Source organism: Ranitomeya imitator, chromosome 3 (genome assembly GCF_032444005.1).
Source record: "Ranitomeya imitator isolate aRanImi1 chromosome 3, aRanImi1.pri, whole genome shotgun sequence".
Taxonomy (NCBI): domain Eukaryota; kingdom Metazoa; phylum Chordata; class Amphibia; order Anura; family Dendrobatidae; genus Ranitomeya; species Ranitomeya imitator.
The window spans coordinates 4,793,739-4,819,034 of record NC_091284.1 but is presented as its reverse complement, the minus strand read 5'-3'; the positions used below and the strand labels follow the sequence as shown (position 1 = coordinate 4,819,034).

At 43.1% G+C, this 25,296-nt stretch overlaps 1 protein-coding gene across 1 annotated transcript in view; it reads left to right on the top strand.

Annotated features, from left to right (window-relative positions):
- LOC138671505 (oocyte zinc finger protein XlCOF8.4-like) overlaps nucleotides 1-22,870 on the top strand; it is a 35,934-nt gene extending 13,064 nt beyond the window's left edge. Inside the window, exons 2-7 of the mRNA XM_069759680.1 lie at nucleotides 10,433-10,582; nucleotides 10,712-10,891; nucleotides 10,974-11,097; nucleotides 11,179-11,276; nucleotides 14,909-14,999; nucleotides 19,509-22,870. Coding sequence (XP_069615781.1) covers nucleotides 10,433-10,582; nucleotides 10,712-10,891; nucleotides 10,974-11,097; nucleotides 11,179-11,276; nucleotides 14,909-14,999; nucleotides 19,509-20,272 — 1,407 coding nt within the window. The 3' untranslated portion in view covers nucleotides 20,273-22,870. The remainder of the gene's footprint in view (nucleotides 1-10,432; nucleotides 10,583-10,711; nucleotides 10,892-10,973; nucleotides 11,098-11,178; nucleotides 11,277-14,908; nucleotides 15,000-19,508) is intronic.
- Nucleotides 22,871-25,296: the final 2,426 nt, after the last annotated feature.

Genomic DNA, 25,296 nt, shown 5'->3' with positions numbered 1-25,296 from the left:
AGTGGAAAGGGCTTGGATATGTGGTTTGAAGGAGAGATCAGCGTCAAGGATTACCCCGAGGCAGCGAGCTTGTGGGACTGGGGAGAGTGGGCAGCCATTTACTGTAATGGATAGGTTCGTTGGGGGGGGTCACGTGAGATGGGGGAAAGATGATGAATTCTGTTTTGTCTATCTTAAGTTTCAGAAATCTAGCGGAGAAGAAGGATGAAATAGTGGACTGACATTGAGGGATTCTGGTTAGTAGGGAGGTGATATCTGGTCCAGAGATGTAAATCTGTGTGTCACCAGCATAGAGATTATACTGAAAGCCATGAGATTCAATGAGCTGTCCCAGGCCAAAGGTGTAAATGAAGAAGAGCAGGGGCCCTAGGACTGAACCTTGTGGGACTCCGACAGATAGGGGGTGAGGTGAGGGGGTGAGTGGGAGACGCTGAATGTCCGTTTTTTTTAGGTATGATGAGATCCAGGATAGGGCCAAGTCTGTGATGCCAAGGGATGAGCGGGTCTGTAATAATATGGAATGGTCCACTGTGTCAAAGGCAGCCAACAGGTCCAGGAGGAGGAGGACAGAGTAGTGTCGCTTGCTCTTGGCCGTTAAGAGGTCATTGGTGACCTTAGTTAGGGCAGTTTCAGTGGAGTGGTGTGACCGGAAGCCAGATTGTAAGCAGTCGAAGAGGGAGCAAGAAGAGAGATGGGAGGACAGTTCAAGGTAGACGTGTTGTTCCAGTAGCTTGGAGGCATAGGGGAGAAGTGATATAGGGCGATAGCTACATACAGAGGATGGGTCAAGAGAGGGTTTTTTGAGGATTGGTGTGATGGAGGCATGTTTAAAGATTGAGGGGAAAACACCAGTTGTTAGTGATAGGTTGAAGAGATGGGTTAGTGTTGGGATGAAGACTGTGGTGAGGTTTGGGATAAAGTGGGATGGGATCGGGTCAAGTGCACAGGTGGTGAGATGTGATCTTGAGAGTAGAGTGGAGAGTCGATCTTCTGTAATGGTGAAGAAGTTGGTTTTGGAGGTGGAGGGCTGGGAAATTGGGAGGAAGGGCTCTGGGGGTTGTTGACCAAAACTGTCTCTGATGTTATCAATCTTCTGCTTGAAAAATGAGGCAAAGTCTTCAGCTGAGATGAGTGGGGAGGGAGGAGGTGCTGGGGGACAGAGGAGAGAGTTGAAGGTGTTGAATAACTGTTTAGGGTTGTGAGACAGGGAGGATATGAGAGATGAGAAGTAAGTTTGTTTAGCTGTGGTGAGTGTGGTCTTGAAAGTAGTGAGGGACTGTTTGAATGTGATGAAGTGCTTGTTGGAGTCAGATCTTTTCCATCTGCGCTCAGGAGCCCTGGAAGCTTGCCTCAGTTCTTTGGACAGGCTGGTGTGCCAGGGCTGTCTGTTGATTTTGCGAGCTTTGGTATGTGTTAGAGGGGCAAGAGATTCCAAAGCTGCAGCTATTGTGGTGTTCTATAGAGCGGCAGCGTCTGCCGCATTGTGTATGGAACTTATGTCTGTGAGAGGGAGGAGGGATTCAGAGAATGAATGTAGGTCAAGATGTTTAAGATTTCTGCGAGGGTGTGCAAGTTTGTGGGGTGGGGATTGTAGACAAGGAGTGGAGAGGGAAGAGAATGTGAGTAGATTGTGGTCAGAAAGAGCTAGAGGTGAGTTAGAGAGGTTAGATAGGGAGCAGAGGCGGGTGAAGATGAGGTCCAGTGTGTGGCCATCTTTGTGAGTGGCTGCAGAAGACCATTGAGTGAGGCCGAAGGAGGAAGTGAGAGATAGAAGTTTAGTGGCAGCTGAGAGGGAAGTGTCAATGGGTATGTTGAAGTCGCCCATGATGATAGTGGGGATGTCTGCAGAAAGGAAATAAAGTAGCCAGGTGGTGAAGTGGTCAAAGAAGGTGGTGGCTGGCCCTGGGGGGCGGGTAAATGACAGCTAGTTTGAGGTTGGTGGGGGCATATAGGCGCACAGAGTGCACTTCAAAGGAAGGGAGGGTAACAGAGGGTGGCAGTGGGATTGGTGTGAAGGAGCAGTTATCTGATAGGAGAAAACCAAACTCCTCCATCATGCTTGCTGCTGGGGCGGGGTGTGAGAAAGGTGGAAGCCACTATAGGAAAGTGCAGCAGGAGAGGCTGTGTCAGAAGGGGTGAGCCAGGTTTCAGTGATGGCGAGGAAGGAAAGTTTGGTAGTAACAAAGAGATCGTGGATGTAGGAAAGCTTGTTGCAGACAGCGCGAGCGTTCCACAGAGCTCCTGTTAGTGGGACTGGGGAAGTGGGGGCTGGGCGAATGGGTATAAGGTTAGAGAGGTTACGGTAATTTGTGATGGAGCATGGATGGGAGGTAGAACCGACTGTGGGGATGTGGTGAGGAGGAGCAGGATTTGGAGAGATATCATCAGCAGTGAGAAGGAGCAGAGAAAGTGTTAGCAGGTGGGAGCAGGAGATGGCATGAGGGGCTGTCTGTGCTTGGAGACAGAGGACTGTATGTTAAGGAACAGTTCAGAGGAGGTGAGATGGATGGGGAGGATTGAAGAGGAGATGAACAGTTCCTTACTTAGTGTAGGGATCAGGGGAGGTAGCAGAAAGTGAAGGATTATAGGGGTGAAAGTGAAAGCAAACAGAAACATTGTTTACAGTGACTGGCCAGTTACCTTCAGTTCTCTTCTGGTTGAATTCTGGTTTTAATTCTAAAATTAATCTTCACACTTCTAGGACACAGGTATAGGAATCCCACAGCAGACTGAAGTCTATGCAGACTTGTACTATGCAATATATGTACAACTAAGTGCATTCAGGAGTGAAGCAGAGAGGAGTGGTCTCTGTTCATTATGGTCAGAGAATTAAGAGTGGACCAGATGCATACAATCAGGCCTGAGTAACCAAGGTCATAAATAACACTGGGGTAAGCTGGGGTTAGCTGAAAGGCATACCATGTGAATGCTGGAAGCAGAGGAAAGTCTGTGTGGAAAGTTGTGTGATTTACTATGTGCACTTCATAGACAGACAAGACAGGAGAGCAGGCTGGAGAGCTGGATGCATGAACATACCTGTAGGAAGAATAGACATGCTGGTTAGAGTGCGATGGTGGCAGATAGCATCTGTATATATACAAGTCCTTCTCAAAAAATTAGCATATAGTGTTAAATTTCATTATTTACCATAACGTAATGATTACAATTAAACTTTCATATATTATAGATTCATTATCCACCAACTGAAATTTGTCAGGTCTTTAATTGTTTTAATACTGATGATTTTGGCATACAACTCCTGATAACCCAAAAAACCTGTCTCAATAAATTAGCATATTTCACCCATCCAATCAAATAAAAGTGTTTTTTAATAGCAAACAAAAAAACCATCAAATAATAATGTTCAGTTATGCACTCAATACTTGGTCGGGAATCCTTTGGCAGAAATGACTGCTTCAATGCGGCGTGGCATGGAGGCAATCAGCCTGTGACACTGCTGAGATGTTATGGAGGCCCAGGATGCTTCAATAGCGGCCTTAAGCTCATCCAGAGTGTTGGGTCTTGCGTCTCTCAACTTTCTCTTCACAATATCCCACAGATTCTCTATGGGGTTCAGGTCAGGAGAGTTGGCAGGCCAATTGAGCACAGTAATACCATGGTCAGTAAACCATTTACCAGTGGTTTTGGCACTGTGAGCAGGTGCCAGGTCGTGCTGAAAAATGAAATCTTCATCTCCATAAAGCATTTCAGCCGATGGAAGCATGAAGTGCTCCAAAATCTCCTGATAGCTAGCTGCATTGACCCTGCCCTTGATGAAACACAGTGGACCAACACCAGCAGCTGACATGGCACCCCACACCATCACTGACTGTGGGTACTTGACACTGGACTTCAGGCATTTTGGCATTTCCTTCTCCCCAGTCTTCCTCCAGACTCTGGCACCTTGATTTCCGAATGACATGCAAAATTTGCTTTCATCAGAAAAAAGTACTTGGGACCACTTAGCAACAGTCCAGTGCTGCTTCTCTGTAGCTCAAAAGTGGCTTTACCTGGGGAATGCGGCACCTGTAGCCCATTTCCTGCACACGCCTATGCACGGTGGCTCTGGATGTTTCCACACCAGACTCAGTCCACTGCTTCCTCAGGTTCCCCAAGGTCTGGAATCGGTCCTTCTCCACAATCTTCCTCAGGGTCCGGTCTCCTCTTCTCGTTGTACAGCGTTTTCTGCCACATTGTTTCCTTCCAACAGACTTACCATTGAGGTGCCTTGATACAGCACTCTGGGAACAGCCTATTTGTTGAGAAATTTCTTTCTGGGTCTTACCCTCTTGCTTGAGGGTGTCAATGATGGCCTTCTTGACATCTGTCAGGTCGCTAGTCTTACCCATGATGGGGGTTTTGAGTAATGAACCAGGCAGGGAGTTTATAAAAGCCTCAGGTATCTTTTGCATGTGTTTAGAGTTAATTAGTTGATTCAGAAGATTAGGGTAATAAGTCGTTTAGAGAACCTTTTCTTGATATGCTAATTTATTGAGACAGGTTTTTTGGGTTATCAGGAGTTGTATGCCAAAATCATCAGTATTAAAACAATAAAAGACCTGACAAATTTCAGTTGGTGGATAATGAATCTATAATATATGAAAGTTTAATTGTAATCATTACATTATGGTAAATAATGAAATTTAACACTATATGCTAATTTTTTGAGAAGGACCTGTATATCTGTATATATCCTTCTGGTTTTAATTCTAAAATTAATCTTCACACTTCTAGGACACACTTATAGGAATCACACAGCAGACTAAAGTCATTGCAGACTTGTTCTATGCAATATATGTACAACTAGATAAATAAACGCAAGTAATATCGAAAAAGTGTTACCGCTAACATGAAGTACAATATGTCATGAGAAAACTATCTCAGAATCCGCGGGATTCATTAAAGCTTTCCAGAGTTATAACCTCATAAAGGGACAATGGTCGGAATTGTAAAAATTGGTCTGGTCATTAAGCTGCAAATTGGCTCCTTCACTTTTGTCTCTGTATATTGCATTGATTTTCTATGGTATGCACTGAATGTCCCCAGCTCTTCCTGGATCCTGAATGTCTCTGTATATTGCATTGATTTTTTATGGTATGCACTGAATATCCCCAGCTCTTTCTGGATCCTGAATGTCTCTGTATATTGCATTGATTTTCTATGGTATGCACTGAATGTCCCCAGCTCTTCCTGGATCCTGAATGTCTCTGTATATTGCATTGATTTTCTATGGTATGCACTGAATGTCCCCAGCTCTTCCTGGATCCTGAATGTCTCTGTATATTGCATTGATTTTCTATGGTATGCACTGAATGTCCCCAGCTCTTTCTGGATCCTGAATGTCTCTGTATATTGCATTGATTTTCTATGGTATGCACTGCACACCCTTAACTTTTGCTCCATAATGTATTTCACTTCTCTGGTGTCTTCCATGAATACCTCTGAGTGGTCAGTCTAACCCCTCCCCCCCTTTTATGAGCTTTTGTTCAACTCTGAACATGTGTTCTGGACACACACACCCACATCCACTCACAGCTGAGTTGTGTTACCAGCACATATATTCAGATGCTGGAGTCTGCTCCAGACGTAGTCTGATCCATACATCTTTCAAATTATATATTTTTAATTACTTTGAATTAGACTGGAATTGACTGGAAGGTAACAGAATACCAAACCACTACAATGTAAGAAGGAAAGTAGTATGGAGTGAAAGAGAAAAGAAACCGAAACAATCTCCTGCAATTCCTCCATCTAGTAAAGAACTAGTCATTTCTTCCTCCATCCTCCCCAGTCATCTCACCTTCTCCTCACAGCTGTTCCTCCACATACAACCCTTTTTCTCCAGACACACACGGCCACATCATGTCCTATCCTGCTCCCACCTTCTAATGCTCTCTCTGCTACTCCTCATCGCTGGTGATGTATCCCCAAATCCCGACCCTCCTCAACACATCCCCACACTTATTTATAACCCCCTGCCACGATCCTCTGCACGTTTTCCCAACCATGATAACCTCATACCCATCCATCCAGCCCCCACTCCCCCGGCCCCTCTACCTGGAGCACTATGGAACGCACGCTCTGTCTGCAACAAACTGTCATTTATCCACGACCTCTTCATCACCAACAAACTCCTTCCTTTGCATCACTGAAACCTGGCTCACCCCCTCTGACTCGGCCTCTCCACCTCTGTCACACCCCTCACCCCAGCAACAAACGTGGTGGAGGGGTTGGCCGCTCCTGTCTGACACCTGCTCCTTTACTCCAGTCTCGCTACCACCCTCCGCTATTCTTCCCTTGTTTGAGGTGCACTCCGTCCGCATCTATTCCCCCTCCAACCTCCAGCTGGCTGTCATCTACCGCCCCCAGAACTAGCCATCTCCACCTTTCTCGACCACATCATCACCTGGCTATTTAATTTCCTCTCTGGTGACATCCCCACTATCATCATAGGTGACTTCAATATCCCCATTGACACTTCCACCTCAGCTGCCTCTAAACTTTTATTGCTTACTGCCTCCTTCGGCCTCACTCAATGGTCCTCTGAGGCCACTCACAAAGATGGCCACACTTTGGACCTCATCTTCACCCGCCTCTGCTCCCTTACTAATGTCACAAACTCACCCCTCCCCCTGTCTGACCACAACCTACTGACATTCTCTTCCTTCTCCTCTCCTAGTGTGCAATCCCCACTCCACAAACTCACTCACCCTCGTAGAAATCTCAAACACCTCAATTTACAATCACTCTGAGTCCTTTCTCCCTCTTACAGACATAGCCTCCATTCATGACACAGATGCTGCTGCCACTTTTTATAACACCACAATGACAGCTACACGCGATTCGGCCATCCCGCTCATGCATACAGTTGTGGCCAAAAGTATTGACACCCCTGCAATTCTGTCAGATAATACTCAGTTTCTTCCTGAAAATGATTGCAATCACAAATTCTTTGGTATTATCTTCATTTAATTTGTCTTAAATGAAAAAGCACAAAAGAGAATGAAACAAAAAGCAAAACATTGATCATTTCACACAAAACTCCAAAAATGGGCCAGACAAAAGTATTGGCACCCTCAGCCTAATACTTGGTTGCACAACCTTTAGCCACAATAACTGTGACCAACCGCTTCCGGTAACATCAATGAGTTTCTTGCAATGCTCTGCTGGAATTTTAGACCATTCTTCTTTGGCAAACTGCTCCAGGTCCCTGATATTTGAAGGGTGCCTTCTCCAAACTGCCGTTTATAGATCTCTCCACAGGTGTTCTACGGGATTCAAGTCTGGACTCATTGCTGGCCACCTTAGAAGTCTCAAGTGCTCTCTCTCACACTGTTTTTTGAAGTGTGTTTTGGGTCATTGTCCTGCTGGAAGACCCATGACCTCTGAGGGAGACCCAGCTTTCTCACACTGGACCCTACATTATGCTGCAAAATTTGTTGGTAGTCTTCAGACTTCATAATGCCATGCACACGGTCAAGCTGTCCAGTGCCAGAGGCAGCAAAGCAACCCCTAAACATCAGGGAACCTCCGCCATGTTTGACTGTAGGGACTGTGTTCTTTTCTTTGAATGCCTCTTTTTTTCTCCTGTAAAATCTATGCTGATGCCTTTGCCCAAAAAGCTCTACTTTTGTCTCATCTGACCAGAGAACATTCTTCTAAAAAGTTTTAGGCTTTTTCTGGTAAGATTTGGCAAACTGCAGCCTTGCTTTTTTATGTCTCGGGGTAAGAAGTGGGGTCTTCCTGGGTCTCCTACCATACAGTCCCTTTTCATTCAGACGCCGACGGATAGTACGGGTTGAAACTGTTGTACCCTCGGACTGCAGGGCAGCTTGAACTTGTTTGGATGTTAGTCGAGGTTCTTTATCCAACATCCGCACAATCTTGCGTTGAAATCTCTTGTCAATTTTTCTTTTCCGTTCACATCTAGGAAGGTTAGCCACCGTTGCATGGGCTTTAAACTTCTTGATGACACTGCGCACGGTAGACACAGGAACATTCAGGTCTATGGAGATGGACTTGTAGCCTTGAGATTGCTCATGCTTCCTCACAATTTGGTTTCTCAAGTCCTCAGACAGTTCTTTGGTCTTCTTTGTTTTCTCCATGCTCAATGTGGTACACAAAAGGACACAGGACAGAGGTTGAGTTAACTTTAATCCATGTCAACTGGCTGCAAGTGTGATTTAGTTATTGCCAACACCTGTTAGGTGCCACAGGTAAGTTACAGGTGCTGTTAATTACACAAATTAGAGAAGCATCACATGATTTTTTGAACAGTGCCAATACTTTTGTCCACCCCCTTTTTTATGTTTGGTGTGGAATTAGATCCAATTTGGCTTTAGGACAATTCTTTTTGTGTTTTTTTCATTTAAGACAAATTAAATGAAGATAATAATAACAAAGAATTTGTGTTTGCAATAATTTTCAGGAAGAAACTGAGTATTATCTGACAGAATTGCAGGGGTGTCAATACTTTTGGCCACAACTGTAGCAAAACTCGTACACTCAACAGGCAGCCCTGGCTTACCAGCCTGACCAAAGAACTGAGACGGGCTTCCAGGATCGCTGAGCGGAGATGGAAGCGATCCCGCTCTGCCGACTACTTCACTGCATTCAAGCAGTCCCTCGCCAGCTTCAAGTCCACGCTCACTGCCGCAACATAAACTTCTCATCTCTCATATCCTCCCTGTCTCACAACCCTAAACAGCTTTTCAACACTTTCAATTATCTACTCCGTCTCCCTGCACCACCTCCCTCCCCTCTCATTTCTGCCGAAGACTTTGCCTCTTTCTTTAAACAGAAGATCAATACGATCAGAGAAAGCTTTGGCCCACAGCGCCCAACGCCCCTCTTAGCTGCTAAACTCTGTTCCTCCAAAACCAGCTTCTCCACTATGGCAGAAGATCAGCTCTCCAGCCTGCTGTCAAGATCACACCTCACGACCTGCACGCTTGACCCGCTCCCATCCCACCTCATCCCTATCCGTGCATTCCTTGACCGCGACACCACAAAAACACTAGTTCGTGCCCTTATCATCTCCCGCCTTGACTACTGCAACCTCCTACTCTGGGCTCCCCTCTAACACTCTGGCACCACTCCAATCCATCCTACACTTTGCTGCCCGACTAATCTACCTGTCTCCCTGTTATTCCCCAGCCTCTCCCCTATGCCAAGCTTTTCACTGGCTTCCTATCGCCCAGAGACTCCAGTTCAAAACCCTTACAATGACACTTACCTACACGCAACCTCCGATCCTCTCAAGATCTTCTTCTCTACTCCCCTCTCATCTCTTCCTCCCACAACCGCATCCAAGACTTCTCCTGTGCTTCCCCCATACGCTGGAACTCTCTACCCCAACACATCAGACTCTCGCCTCCCATAGAAACCTTCAAAAAGAACCTGAAGACCCACCTCTTCCGACAAGCCTACAGCCTGCAGTGATTCTCAACCTACTGAACCGCCACACAACCAGCTCTACCCTCTCCTAGTGTATCCTCACCCATCTCCTGCAGACTGTGAGCCCTCACGGCAGGGTCCTCCCTCCTTATGTACCTGTGTGCCTTGGGTTTTTTTTTGCTCATGTTTAATGTATTTATCTATATTTGAACCCTTTTTCACATGTAAAGCGCCATGGAATAAATGGCGCTATAAAAATGTATAATAATAATAATAATAATAAAAGATGGGAACCAAGGAAACATGTGCTACCCACATAGTATAATGCCCCTTTATTGGCCCCACACGGTATAATGTTCCAACATTATCTTGAACCCCAAATTTATTTTTTAACATTTGTTTGTTGGGGGGTGTTTCTCATGTAATATATAGAAGTTTACAGGAAAATGTAAAAAAAATCATGATATCCAAAAAAAAGAAGCACTTTACATGGAGACATCGGCATTACATGACTCCTGTCTTGATGTTCTTACAAACAAGCTTTTATAAAAGCCTCAAACTTCTGTGTGTGAATCAGAGCTGAGATCTAACGTGATAGAAGATTACAGTGCGGGGAAGACTGGAAACCTTCATATAGAGGCCGGTGGTGATGGAGTCAGTGACCGACTCTGGCCACATCTGTCTCTAGAGCCGTAGTAGAAGATGAAGATGTCGTCCTCATCATGAAGTAGTTATTTCTCATGTCGCGTGTAATGAATATCTCCTGCAGTATTACTAATGCCGATTCCAGGGTCGGTAGATGAGACGAGAATTAGCGTTATGGAAGATGAGTCTATGAGGAACGTATTCAGCTGCCGACTCCGAGGAAGAAACTGCTTGTTGTCTGTGGCCTAAATATATAGGATTTATTAGTAGATGTAAAGAAGGAAACTAAAACTAAAATAATAAATCTCCTCATATGTTTCCCTTATTATCTCCAGTAATTGTATTATTACAGGATTCTTCTGATGTTACATCGGCTCATCTTCTCATTCAGGTCTCTACAACATCGGATCCTCTCAGTGAAGATCTTCTACAGAAGAGAATTGTCCTGATTTACCCATCAGTGATGGATATGGACAGAGACAAGATGGCGGAGAGGATATTACACCTCACCCTAGAGATCCTCTTCCGGCTTACTGGAGAGGTGAGAGATTCTGATGACGTCACATTACATCATTCTTATCTATGGGAATAACAGATGGACAGAACTGGAGAGGTGAGGACTCTGGAAATGTCTGTAGTGAGATTTATTAATGTGTCTCTCCATTACCAGGATTACACAGTGGTGAAGAAGACCTCTAGTGATCGCTGTCAGGACCCTGTGTCTGAGGGATGGGGAAGACCCCTGAGCCCAATCACGGGGCCTCCACCTCACCCCCTGATCCATGAGGACATCAATGACCAGAAGATCCTAGAACTCATCTACAAGATGATTGAGCTGCTGACTGGAGAGGTGACACTGCTGGGAATGCTGGGACATTATACAGTAACACTATGAAGGGATCGGGGGATGACGGTATCATTGTATGTGTCAGGTTCCTATAAGGTGTCAGGATGTCGCCGTCTATTTCTCCATGGAGGAGTGGGAGTATTTAGAAGGACACAGAGATCTGTACAAGGACGTCACGATGGAGGTTCCCCAGCCCCTCACATCTCCAGGTAATACAGGACTAAATACACACGGCCTATAATTATCTGTATGTAAAGAATTAATTCACTCCCTGTATGTGTTTCCTCCAGATCTGTCCAGTAAGAGGACAACACCAGAGAGATGTCCCCGTCCTCTTCTTCCACAGGACTGTAACCAAGAAGATCCCAATGGTCCTCAGGACCATCAGGTAGATGGAGAGAAGGTGTCAGGAGATCTCCCCTATGATGTGTAGACGCCGGTGAATGTCTTGTGCTCAGTCATTCCATGTCAAGTGAACTAATGAATATTACCACTAGATTTTTAATTCTTTTGACAATTTGTTCTTTGGTAATACTATGTTATAGTATGTAAAATGTGAAGAAGAAAAATTCTATAAATTTTAGGTTTTGTTTTTTTTTTTTAATTAATTTTCAAAGTTGTGGAAATAATGTGAATTTCTGGGAAAAACACCTTTCAACTTGGAACAATACAAGCTTTCAACAGATTTGTCACAAGAGTATCTTGTGAGGAATCAAACGCAAAATTTCAAAACGCATTTCCGAAAAATCAATATGAAATAAAATTTACAATAAAATCCCATGTGTCTCCTGTGCTCCTAGCCACATCTGTACCAAAATTCAAGTTGGACTCTCAATGTGATCATTCTTAAGTAAAAAAAAAAAAGAAAAGCAAAGAAAACCTCTATATAAACAGTGTCAATTAGAAACTCTTGAATTCAGATCTGTTCAGCCTGGGGTCTAGTAGTGTAGGGTCTCGGTTTTCAAATAAAAGACTAAACCCTTCAGCTGCTTCTTCACACGACGAACAGCTGCCTGGACTGGGAGATGAGCTTTATAAACACCCAATTCTTCCCGCTCAAACTGCCCCCAACCAATCCAGTCACATCTCCCCGATCTGCCCAGTAACATGAGATGAGCTTTATAAACACCCAATTCTTCCCGCTCAAACTGCTCTCCACCAATCCAGTCACATCTCCCCGATCTGCCCGGTAACATGAGATGAGCTTTATAAACACCCAATTCTTCCCGCTCAAACTGCTCTCCACCAATCCAGTCACATCTCCCCGATCTGCCCGGTAACATGAGATGAGCTTTATAAACACCCAATTCTTCCCGCTCAAACTGCTCTCCACCAATCCAGTCACATCTCCCCGATCTGCCCGGTAACATGAGATGAGCTTTATAAACACCCAATTCTTCCCGCTCAAACTGCTCTCCACCAATCCAGTCACATCTCCCCGATCTGCCCGGTAACATGAGATGAGCTTTATAAACACCCAATTCTTCCCGCTCAAACTGCTCTCCACCAATCCAGTCACATCTCCCCGATCTGCCCAGTAACATGAGATGAGCTTTATAAACACCCAATTCTTCCCGCTCAAACTGCTCTCCACCAATCCAGTCACATCTCCCCGATCTGCCCAGTAACGGAGACAACCTGAGCAGATTCTAGAAAGTCGAGTACCACAAGCACGCCCCAGACGGGGTGAGGAATATAGCAATAACTAACATAAAAAGGAGCAAATGAATAAATACCCAAAGGAGAAAACTAAGGTGTTATTACTACAGGAGTGAAGTATTATTTTAAAAGCGAGAGAGGCAAAGGAGAACCCAAGTCCTGACGAGCCTGGACCTCTGCCCTCTTGCTGAGTTACAGTAGTCTCTACAGAGGCATCCATTGAGTCCGTGTACTACAATCCTGGCTGGTGGGTTCACTTTCTGTGCATTTGTATTAATAGTTTAACGTTTTTCTTTTTTTTAAATTAAAACTGACTTTAGTTAAAACTGTAACTTCACAGTGTAGAGTACTGAAAAATTCCATTTTACTACTATGATACTATAGAGCAGAGGTCCCCAACCCTTCTGACCTTGAGCGCCACATCCAGCTCTCGCCACACTCTCAGTAGTGACTCCCAGAGCCCCCATTATCAGTATTATGACAGCCAAAGCTTGGCCACAGAAATCACACTGAGGCAGTATGCCGAGCTCCAGGGGTTCCTACCTTACCCCCTTGTCGATCTGCACTTCTATGAGGGGCCACTTACAACAGTCACCATCTGGAGACCTAGTCTTCATAGCTGATTGCTAGACCTGGTGCTAATGCACCAAGCTTGTAGACAGCTACGAGCCGCACATCATGGGCCTGTGAGCCACAAGAGCCTCCCGAGCCACAGGTTGGGGACCTCTGCTACAGAGCGCACAGTACTGAAAATCTCCATTTTTATTACCTAACATTAACTGTTTGGTCTGTTTCTCACCCAGCAATGGCTGGTACCTCTAACCTCCCAATGGCTTTTAGTATAAACTGTTGCAATAAGAAATCTTAGGCAAGATTGGATGTTTCATATAAATCCATCAATCAAAGCAGGCGTGAAAATTTGTGACCATTGTAGAAAGCAACTTGTAAAAGAGAAAGATACTATACAAAGAGAAAGATACTATACAAAGAGAAAAATACTATACAAAGAGAAAGATACTATACAAAGAGAAAGATACTATACAAATAGAAAGATACTATACAAAGAGAAAGATACTATACAAAGAGAAAGATACTATACAAAGAGAAAGATACTATACAAAGAGAAAGATACTATACAAAGAGAAAGATACTATACAAAGAGAAAAATACTATACAAAGAGAAACATACTTTACAAAGAGAAAGATACTATACAAATAGAAAGATACTATACAAAGAGAAAGATACTATACAAAGAGAAAGATACTATACAAATAGAAAGATACTATACAGGCAGAAACTTTGCCAGAACCTGGAACTTCAAACACGGATGAGAAGTTTACAAATCCTGATTTAATAATAAAGTGTTTGAATAAATAAATTTCTAACTTCAAAGAGTCACCTATTGCGTTTTCCAGGTTATTCCAAAGAAAAATTAGAAAATGCAGCAAAAAGGTGACCCAAAAACTGGTAGGTGAAATAGCGCTATATAGCGCTAACGTATTCCGCAGCGCTTTCCATTTTGCACACATTATCATCGCTGTTCCCTATGAGGCTCACAATCTAAAATCCTTATCAGTATGTCTTTGGAATGTGGGAGGAAACCGGAGAACCTGGAGGAAACCCACGCAAACACGGGGAGAACATACAAACTCCTTGCAGATGTCGTCACTGGTGGGATTTGAACCCAGGACCCCAGCGCTATCCACTGAGCCAAACAGAAGAAGATGAAGGAAGATTTTACTTTAGCATTAAACATTATAATTAGGATGAGGCTGTATTTAGAAAATCACTTAAAAATATGACCCCCAGGAGAGCCCAACTTGAATCCTTGTACAAATGTAACCAACAACTCAAGTAACATATTGTTTTTTTAAAATTACCCATCAAAATTTTGAATTTGACTCCTCAAAAACAAAATATCATCAAATATAATCTTGTGAGAGATCAAATTAAACCCTGTAGCATTCTAACCAAAACGGTGTCTCTCCAGTCTTTTTATCTTGTTTCTAACCCGAGATATGATAATAGATGTAACATTATCCAACCCCAAAATTCAGACTTTTTGCAAACTTTAAAAATCTATACAAAATGCACTAATGAAGATAAAAATGTAAATTTACTTTTGTAATTCACTAAAGTAGCACTTCAAACAACAAAGAAAATAAATATCTGGAGCCATTGGGTAAAAAAAATTCAGATTGGGATCACTTGACATGGAATTACCCTGCTCAGTCTTGTTTTACCCTCCAGTATTATATGTTTCATACTTGTGTGATGAGACCGGTGGAGACGGCAGGATTAGAGCTGATCATAGATGGGACTTCTCCATCTGTCGGTGACTTTTACAATATTTGTTTCAGGGTGAAGATCTGACCCATAATAATACTACAGAGACATATGTGAGGGGGGATGAGCGGTGTAAAGAGGAGATTCCTACATATGGCTACCCAGGTGAGTAGTGACCACTAAATGCAGAGAGGTCACAGATTCTCCTCAGTCCCCGGCTGTCACCAAACTTCACTTTTATGATTGACAACATTAAATGTGCAGTGAGGCCAAGTGTGAATTTCTGGACAATAACAACAGAGTTTCCTTTATTCTGACTTTTCAATTTATTTTACAATCGACTAACCTCAAACGGGATTATGATAAACTACATAAAACATCACACCGGTGCCATGATTTATCTCTGAGCTGTGCGTGGCTGATGGTTGATATATACATCCACGCCTGCAGGAGATGTGTTGGCTCGCGCCCTGGTTTCATGGATTCACTCCGTCATAAATTCCATTGTTTTTTCAATCCTAAGGGATTCAGATTACTGCACAATCTCTCCTGAAATGAGGGGCGCTAATAATTTCTCTACTCTTCTGGTCAGGACTCATAGTAGACCAAAATCACTAGCAACCTACTTACAGCAAAAGCTACTGCACAATACTCTGTACTCCTCCTTCTAGACCTGTCCTCTGCTTTCGACACAGTTGACCACTGCCTCCTACTACAGATCCTCTCTTCCTTTAGCATCAAAGACCTCGCCCTATCCTGGATCTCCTCATACCTTTCCAACCGCACATTCAGTGTCTCCCACTCCCATACTACCTCCTCATCTCACCCTCTCTCTGTTGGAGTCCCCCAAGGCTCTGTTCTAGGACCCCTACTCTTCTCAATCTATACACTTGGCCTGGGACAACTCATAAAGTCCCATGGATTCCAGTACCACCTGTATGCGGACGACACTCAGATCTACCTCTCTGGCCCAGACGTCACCGCTCTGCTGTCCAGAATCCCGGAGTGTCTATCGGTCATATCCTCCTTCTTCTCCTCTCGCTTCCTCAAACTCAATGTGGATAAATCCGAACTCATCATCTTTCCTCCATCTCATAGATCTTCCTTCCTTGTACGGTCTGAATCCTTTATTGAAAAGTGCGGTACAACACCGGCATCTTCACGGCTCGGGATAGTGCAGGGAGGGAGGAGGTGAGCAGGATGTGACGACGGCCGTCCCTGCACTGTCAGCGCCGGCTGGCCGTAAAGCATAGCACAGCGGTGACGTCACCGCTCTGCTTTACGGCCGGCGCTTACACAGTTCAGGGAAGCAGAACGCCAGGGGACGCGACAGACACCGGAATGTAAGTATGTAGTGTTTTTTTTTTTTTTTACATTTACACTGGTAACCAAGGTAAACATCGGGTTACTAAGCGCGGCCCTGCGCTTAGTAACCCGATGTTTACCCTGGTTACCCGGGGACTTCGGCATCGTTGGTCGCTGGAGAGCTGTCTGTGTGACAGCTCTACAGCGACCACACAGCGACGCTGCAGCGATCGGCATCATTGTCTATATCGCTGCAGCGTCGCTAAATGTGACGGTAACTTAGGTCCATTGTGTGGATGGAAATAATAGACCCAGAGGAACCATCACCACAGGGGTCTCATCACACATCAGCCTTAAGTGATGGAATATGCTTTGTTCTGTGAGCTAAAGAAAAATGTTTAAGGGAGAGGGAGATATTGACACAAGGGGTTGAATCAGGCAGTGGTGAGAGTGACTTCGATGTGAGAAGATCTGAGCTGGGATGGATGGATGCACTATGGAGTTTTGGAGATTTCTGACTGGGAACTTATGGACTGAGGACATTGTATGTTGGCCATCTAAATGGATTTGTTGTACAACCATGGATTTTATGGAATAAAATTAAAAATAGTTGCATCGTTAACCTGCCTAGGTGAATATTACAACCCACAACCTCAGATCTTCACATCGTGTGATAGAGAATATTGGCCCTTACGAAAGTTTAGATTGCCAAGAGCCACAGAGCCTCATACTCTAATTACCTCAGAGACGTTTCACCACTATTCTTTTTTTTCTTTATACCTAAGAAAAATATTCAGCTTGATCATTTCAGTAGATGTGTTATTGTCTATAGTCACAGTTTTGCCCATCACCATTTAACTTCTTTAACCCTTTCATGACCTTGGGATTTTTCGTTTTTCCGTGTTCGTTTTTTGCTCCCCTTCTTCCCAGAGCCATAACTTTTTTATTTTTCCGTCAATATGGCCATGTGAGGGCTTATTTTTTGCGGGACGAGTTGTACTTTTGAACGACATCATTGGTTTTAGCATGTCGTGTACTAGAAAACGGGAAAAAAATTACAAGTGCGGTGAAATTGCAAAAAAAGTGCAATCCCACACTTGTTTTTTGTTTGGCTTTTTTGCTAGGTTCACTAAATGCTAAAACTGACCTGCAATTATGATTCTCCAGGTCATTACGAGTTCGTAGACATCTAACATGACTAGGTTATGTTTTAGCTAAGTGGTGAAAAAAAATTCCAAACTTTGCTAAAAAAAAAAAAAAAAATTGCGCCATTTTCCGATACCCGTAGAGTCTCCATTTTTCATGATCTGGGGTCGGTTGAGGGCTTATTTTTTCCATGCCGAGATGTCGTTTTTAATGATAGCATTTTGGTGCAGATGCGTTCTTTTGATCGCCCGTTATTGCATTTTAATGCAATGTCGCGGCGACCAAAAAAACGTAATTCTGGCGTTTCTAATTTTTTTTCTCGCTACGGTGTTTAGCGATCAGGCTAATGCTTTTTTTTAGTTGATAGATCGGGCGATTCTGAGCGCGGTGATACCAAATATGTGTAGATTTGATTTTTTTTTATTGATTTATTTTGATTGGGGCGAAAGGGGGGTGATTTAAACTTTTATATTTTTATTTTTTCACATTTTTTTCAACTTTTTTTTTTTTACTTTTGCCATGCTTCAATAGCCTACATGGGAGGCTAGAAGCAGGCACAACGCGATCGGCTCTGCTACATAGCAGCGATCTGCTGATCGCTGCTATGTAGCAGAAATGGAGGTGTGCTGTGAGCGCCGACCACAGGGTGGCGCTCACAGCGACGTGCGATCAGTAACCATAGAGGTCTCAAGGACCTCTATGGTTACAATTCTGAAGCATCGCCGACCCCCGATCATGTGACGGGGGTCGGTGATGACATCATTTCCGGCCACCCGGCCGGAAGCGGTAGTTAAATGCCGCTGTCTGCGTTTGACAGCGGCATTTAACTAGTTAATAGGCGTGGGCAGATCGCGATTCTGCTCGCGCCTATTACGGGCACATGTCAGCTGTTCAAAACAGCTGACATGTCCCGGCTTTGATGCGGGCTCACGTACTATCCTGTCCGAGGTCAGAAAAAGGTTAACCTCTCTAAATCTGAACTTACACAGAGACCTCTAGGTTGGGCCACGTTGTTACTTGCTTTTATGTAGCGTGAGATGGTAAGAAGAATAGTATGGCCGTCAGGTCACAACCATGAAATCAGAGAAAATCCAAAATCAGAAGCCATAAGAGTAGTCAGTAAATGGGTCCGGGTTACAACATCAAACAAATAAACCAGCCGGGAGCTGAGCACAGAGGACTGAACCAGAGGAGAACAAGGCTGTATCTGGCAGTTTCCGACAATGTTTCAAGCTTTAGTAGGGTGTGGTGCTTTCCAGTTGGCTGAAGTAGGGAGCAGATTACTTCAGCTGTACAGCACACACACCCATACTGCTAGACTGGAAACAACTACAGGTCCAAGGCACCCTAATGGCTGGACAGAGCAGGTGCCACTTCTAGTTCTGATGTCTCCTCCATTACCAGCGCTGCCTTCAAAATGAATGAGGCAGCGCCTGGTGACAGAAGCAGACGTTGCAGGAGCAGGTTCCATAGGAGATGGGATACACCATTTGTAGAATAATAATAGAAGCCCTAACGTTACAAAATGTCAGAAAACCAGAGGTGATTCCATTTTGGAAATTATAACCCTCAGTGAATTAATCTATCGGAGTAGTGACTATTTTCCTTCACAGTCACGTCCTGGTAAGTGGCACAAAATAATGTTGGTGAGTAAAAATTGCAAATATGCCATTTTATTACCCAACACATAGTGCCCAGATTGTTCTCCAGGAGACGCACACACAGTAGTTTTAGTGGGTTCTTCTCATTATAGAAATGCCAAATGCATGGATGCTAAATGTGGTTTGAGCACACTGCAGGGCTCAAAAGCGAGGGGGAAAATTTGACTTTGGGAGAGCGGATATTGGTGGTTTGGTTTATGGAAGCCATGTTGCTTTTCAAGAGCCTTTGCGCCACTAATAATATGGAAACCTCAGTTTTTCCATTGACAGGTGATGGACCTTTAGTGGGGACTTGGTTTTTTGTAAGAAGAGTAAAACGTAACATTGTTTGGTGGCTTTTTATTCCATATTTGGGAGGCAGAATGAACAAGCAGTTGAACTCCACGCTCTACTAGTTCATCCTATGTGGTTTTCTATTAGACCGTGAACTGTCATTGTCTTGGTGAATAATTCAAATTTTTTACATAACTTGCCATTTTTATGGACAGTTTAAGTAGAAATGTTAAATCTAAAATTCGAGGATATTTTATTCTAAAATAATAATTGGTTTTATTCTTAGCAGATGACTGTACCAGCAGATCAGAGGGACGGCTGACGTCTTCAATTTTTAAATCAGATGATCTTGAGATCCCACAGGATACAACTGAAGTGACTGTCATTACTCCAGATATACCATCATCCCTTGACTGCAAAGATCTGTCATCTGATCATTTGAAACAGTTCCTGTCTTCTGATTCTTTACCAACTACTAAAGAAAATCATAGTCACAAAATTAGCATGAAAAAACAAACTCCTCCTAAATCAAAGACGCCAATATCCTGTTCAGAATATGGAAATCGTTTTTCCCTCGAAAAATCTTTTCTTAAAAATCAAAAAATGTACACAGCAGAAAATAGATTTTCTTGTTCCAACTGTGGGAAATGTTTTAACCAGAAATCAAATCTTCTTAGTCACCAGAGAACTCACACAGGGGAGAAGCCATTTTCATGTTCAGAATGTGGGAAATGTTTTAAATGGAAAACAAATCTTGATAGCCACCAGAGAACCCACAGACAGGAGAAGCCATTTTCATGTTCAGAATGTGGGAAATGCTTTACACAGAAATCAAATCTTGTTAGTCACCAGAGAACTCACACATGGGAGAAGCCATTTTCATGTTCAGAATGTGGGAAATCTTTTAAATGGAAAACAAATCTTAATAGCCACCAGAGAACCCACACACGGGAAAAGCCCTTCTCATGTTCAGAATGTGGGAAATGTTTTACACAGAAATCAAATATGGTTAAGCACCAGAGAATGCACACAGGGGAGATGCCATTTTCATGATCAGAATGTGGGAACTGTTTTACAGAGAAATCACATTTTGTTAAGCACCAGAGAACCCACACAGGGGAGAAGCCTTTTTCATGTTCAGAATGTTGGAAATGTTTTAACCGAAAATTGTATTTTCTTAAAGGGATTGTGCACTACTAAGGCAACCCCTTGTCATTCCCCATGTTTGGCTTTGTTAAAATAAATAATGCTTACAGTTGTGGCCAAAAGTATTGACACCCCTGCAATTCTGTCAGATAATACTCAGTTTCTTTCTGAAAATGATTGCAATCACAAATTCTTTGGTATTATCTTCATTTAATTTGTCTTAAATGAAAAAAAAACACAAAGGAGAATGAAGCAAAGAGCAAAACATTGATCATTTCACACAAAACTCCAAAAATGGGCCAGACAAAAGTATTGGCACCCTCAGCCTAATACTTGGTTGCACAACCTTTAGCCAAAATAACTGCGACCAACCGCTTCCGGTAACTAGCAATGAGATTCTTACAATGCTCTGCTGGAATTTTAGACCATTCTTCTTTGGCAAACTGCTCCAGGTCCCTGATATTTGAAGAGTGCCTTCTCCAAACTGCCATTTTTAGATCTCTCCACAGATGTTCTATGGGATTCAGGTCTGGACTCATTGCTGGCCACCTTAGAAGTCTCCAGTGCTTTCGCTCAAACCATTTTCTAGTGCTTTTTGAAGTGTGTTTTGGGTCATTGTCCTGCTGGAAGACCCATGACCTCTGAGGGAGACCCAGCTGTCTCACACTGGGCCCTACATTATGCTGCAAAATTTGTTGGTAGTCTTCAGACTTCATAACGCCATGCACACGGTCAAGCTGTCCAGTGCCAGAGGCAGCAAAGCAACCCCAAAACATCAGGGAACCTCCGCCATATTTGACTGTAGGGAACTTGTTCTTTTCTTTGAATGCCTCTTTTTTTTCTCCTGTAAACTCTATGTTGATGCCTTTGCCCAATTGTCTCATCTGGCCAAAGAACATTCTTCCAAAACGTTTTAGGCTTTTTCAGGTAAGATTTGGCAAACTCCAGCCTGGCTTTTTTATGTCTCGGGGTAAGAAGTGGGGTCTTCCTGGGTCTCCTACCATACAGTCCCTTCTCATTCAGACGCCGACGGATAGTACGGGTTGACACTGTTGTACCCTCGGACTGCAGGGCAGCTTGAACTTATTTGGATGTTAGTCGAGGTTCTTTATCCAACATCTGCACAATCTTGCGTTGAAATCTCTTGTCAATTTTTCTTTTCCGTCCACATCTAGGGAGGTTAGCCACAGTACCATGGGCTTTACACTTCTTGATGACACTGCACACGGTAGACACAGGAACATTCAGGTCTTTGGAGATGGACTTGTAGCCTTGAGATTGCTCATGCTTCCTCACAATTTGGTTTCTCAAGTCCTCAGACAGTTCTTTGGTCTTCTTTCTTTTCTCCATGCTCAATGTGGTACACACAAGGACACAGGACAGAGGTTGAGTCAACTTTAATCCATGTCAACTGGTTGCAAGTGTGATTTAGTTATTGCCAACACCTGTTAGGTGCCACAGGTAAGTTACAGGTGCTGTTAATTACACTAATTACAGAAGCATCACATGATTTTTCGAACAGTGCTAATACTTTTGTCCACCCCTTTTTTGTTTGGTGTGGAATTATATCCAATTTGGCTTTAGGACAATTCTTTTTGTGTTTTTTCATTTAAGACAAATTAAATGAAGATAATAATACCAAATAATTTGTGATTGCAATCATTTTCAGGAAGAAACTGAGTATTATCTGACAGAATTGCAGGGGTGTCAATACTTTTGGCCACAACTGTATACTCGCCTTCTGTGTTGGTGCCGTTCTAGCGTTGTCAGCACTCGCGTTCCCGGAGCCAATCAATCTTGGTTTACTGTCCACAACATCAACAGGTAGCCAGGGCTATGACTTCTCTCTGACTTCCTTTTACTGTTCAATTTGTTCGATGGTAAGAACAGTGAGGCCATCGCTAATTGGACGCAGGGCTCACCCTCGAAACACAAGTGCTGGAACAGTGCCGGCATGGGAGGTTTATATAAGTGTTTTTATTTTAACAGAACCAAACAGTGGACAACCCCTTTAAACGTCAAAAATTCCGCAGAGAGAGAAGGCATTATCATACATAGAGTGTGAAAAATGAATAACTGGAAAATTGTACTTTGTTGACCATCAAAAATAACTCGGACAGGAAGAAACTATATATATATTATTGACAAATTGTGGAAACACATACAAGAGACAGTCATATAATTAGATGAGAAAGGGAAATTATTTCAGAACTTACCGTATTTCTTGGACTATAAGAAACACTTTTTTTTTTTAATCAGATCATTTTTATTAAGAAAATTACACAATAAAGTTTTTACAATGAGACATCGGTGGAACAAAGATATTTTCAATGTTACATGGTATCATTGTTCTTATACATAAAATACAATAAAGTTGTCGTCTTCTTCCAAGGATTCAATTTTTTTCATTGAAACAAACTAATTCTGTATTCATATTATTTTTGTAATGATGTGTACATACATTAGAATATCTGCCATTCAGTTCTAATAATTGTTTTGCATATGTACTGGCCATACCAATATCATTTAACCAGGAATGATCCTGCAGCAAGTGTCATATGTTATCTCTTCTCAGGATTACTGCAGATGGCTGGTGTGGAACGTTCAGCCAGGCTCCCCAGATCTTGTCACTATATACTTCTTTTTCCAACCAAATAATATTGTTTAGCTTATTTATTAACTCATTAACGGTCATTGGTTGGGCGTCTGGCCAATGTTGTGCAATAAGTTTGCGTGCCTGATACAGTGGTTGAGAAAGACCTAGAGCCATTCTGGATGGATTTGAGATGTATCGATTCTCCCAAATATCCCAATATGCTTATTTTGGCATCTGTTTGGATTTTCATACCAAATCCCTTTTTTATTAATGTTAGTGTGTTTTTCCAGTAGGAGCCCAATCTCCTGCACACCAGGAACATGTGTAACAAATGTGCATCTCCAGTTCCACATCTTGGACAATCTGCTTTTAAAGTACCTAAATTCTAAAAAGAAAGATCGGTGTTCTAAATACTGTATGTGTAAGGAATATCGGCGAGAAAATATTTTTTCTGTATATCTGGTGCCGCAGCGTTAAATTGTGTCAGATCTCCATGCCTAAGTGCAGGTTATTGAGGCCGTGAGGCACTCCAAACTCTTGCAGTAGTTTGATAAAGCTTTTAAGTCTTCCATTTCCTCCTAACTGATCTAAAGTCTGAATTCCCCTTGATTCCCAACCTCCGAGACCAGCCATTTTGTCAAACTCAGCCAGTTGCTGATTTTGCCATAATGGGGTAAAATTAGTGCCCACCTCCAGCACGTGTATGGGCGACACATTTTTTGTGTTGTAGGACGAGGCTACCATTGTCCAGACTCTCTCTTTTTCCCACCCATGAAAATATTGTATCTGCAAAGCTATAAAATGTAATCATGGATCTGGAATCTCCAAACCTCCCTCAGTTTTGTCCCTTTGAGGTGACGCCAGTTTCATCCTCGCATTTCCCTTGCACCATATCAGTTCTCTGAACAATGACCGCACCTTTTGGAATATCGGAGGAGGGATCCCACATGGGTTATTGTGAAGCAAATACAACAATTGTGGCCTAAAAAAATCAGTGTAATGAGATTCCAGACCTATTACAGACGGAGGAAATTTACACCACACATTATTTTGGATCTAAATCTGTCTAGTAAGACTTTAATGTTTAACGCTATATAGTCTGTAATATTAGAACCAACCACTACACCGAGATATTTAATCTGTTCCACCACTTGTGTCCGAGCTGGTGCAATTGTGGGAGCGGGTCAGTGGTAATATAGATGACTTATCCCAACTGATGTTTACGCCTGACCACGGACCAAACTCCTTTATATCTGCCATTATTGGGCCAAACGATGACTATGTCGTCCACATACAGTCACGTCATCGGCACAGACTCATCTCTATGATGATATTATACGTAAAACCAGTGAGGTCCTTGGAATCTGTTTTCATGCCAGCAGCTCATTGCTAAGGCAAATAGGAGAGGTGAGAGCGGGCGCCCCTGTCGTGTACCCCTGCCCAACTCGCATGGCACTGCCAATCGACCATTTACTCTCAATCTAGTGGAAGGTGACCCATAGAGAACTTTGACCTAATTTATAAACTGCATTTGTACAGGGGGCATTCATGCCTTGTAGTTAAACATGGCCTCTTCTAGCACTCCTCTCTATTCTCTTCATACAGGTATATAGTTCATTCATCTGCTGCATATGGCCGGCATGTCGCCTGTAACCATATTTCCATCTCTGCTAGCATATTTAATGGTATATAGTTCATTCATCTTATTGATGAACTTGTCCCTTAAGTTGTAATGTCACTTGACTTTCTCAAAGAGTATTATGATCCATGTTGGCCTGCAAACCTGTATGTTTATCCCTACATCTATTGTCTCCTGCTGTCTTAACTTAGTTGATTGATTGCTAACGAATTTGTGATAGATCTAAGAGCAAACCTCATATATATTCAGACATAGCTTTGGGAGAGCATTTATGTAAAGGGCATTTATGTACATTTTATTCCAAGTGTCTTGTAGTTAATCATTGCAGTTTGGCAGGAGGCAGGTAAGACATTTAAAGAAATATGCATTTGTATCATTTATATCCTGGCTGCTGTATTCACACCCATCCACCGTCCTTGCACTAACTCTTTACACTCCAACCTATCAGCCTCTCTGTCCTCTCCTATGTATCGCACTCACGCTCTGTTCACATTGCTAAACTGCACAGATCCATTCAGTCCCACCATCCAACACAAGATACGCTCTCACAAATCACTTAACCATCCTCTCACTCCTCCTTGTCGCAGGAGATATCTCTCCCAACCCTGGCCTCTCATGTTATAGTAAGTCAAACCCCCCAACTGCTACACTGAGAAATCCCTCAAATCTCATTAATATTCCCTGCATGCCTTCTGT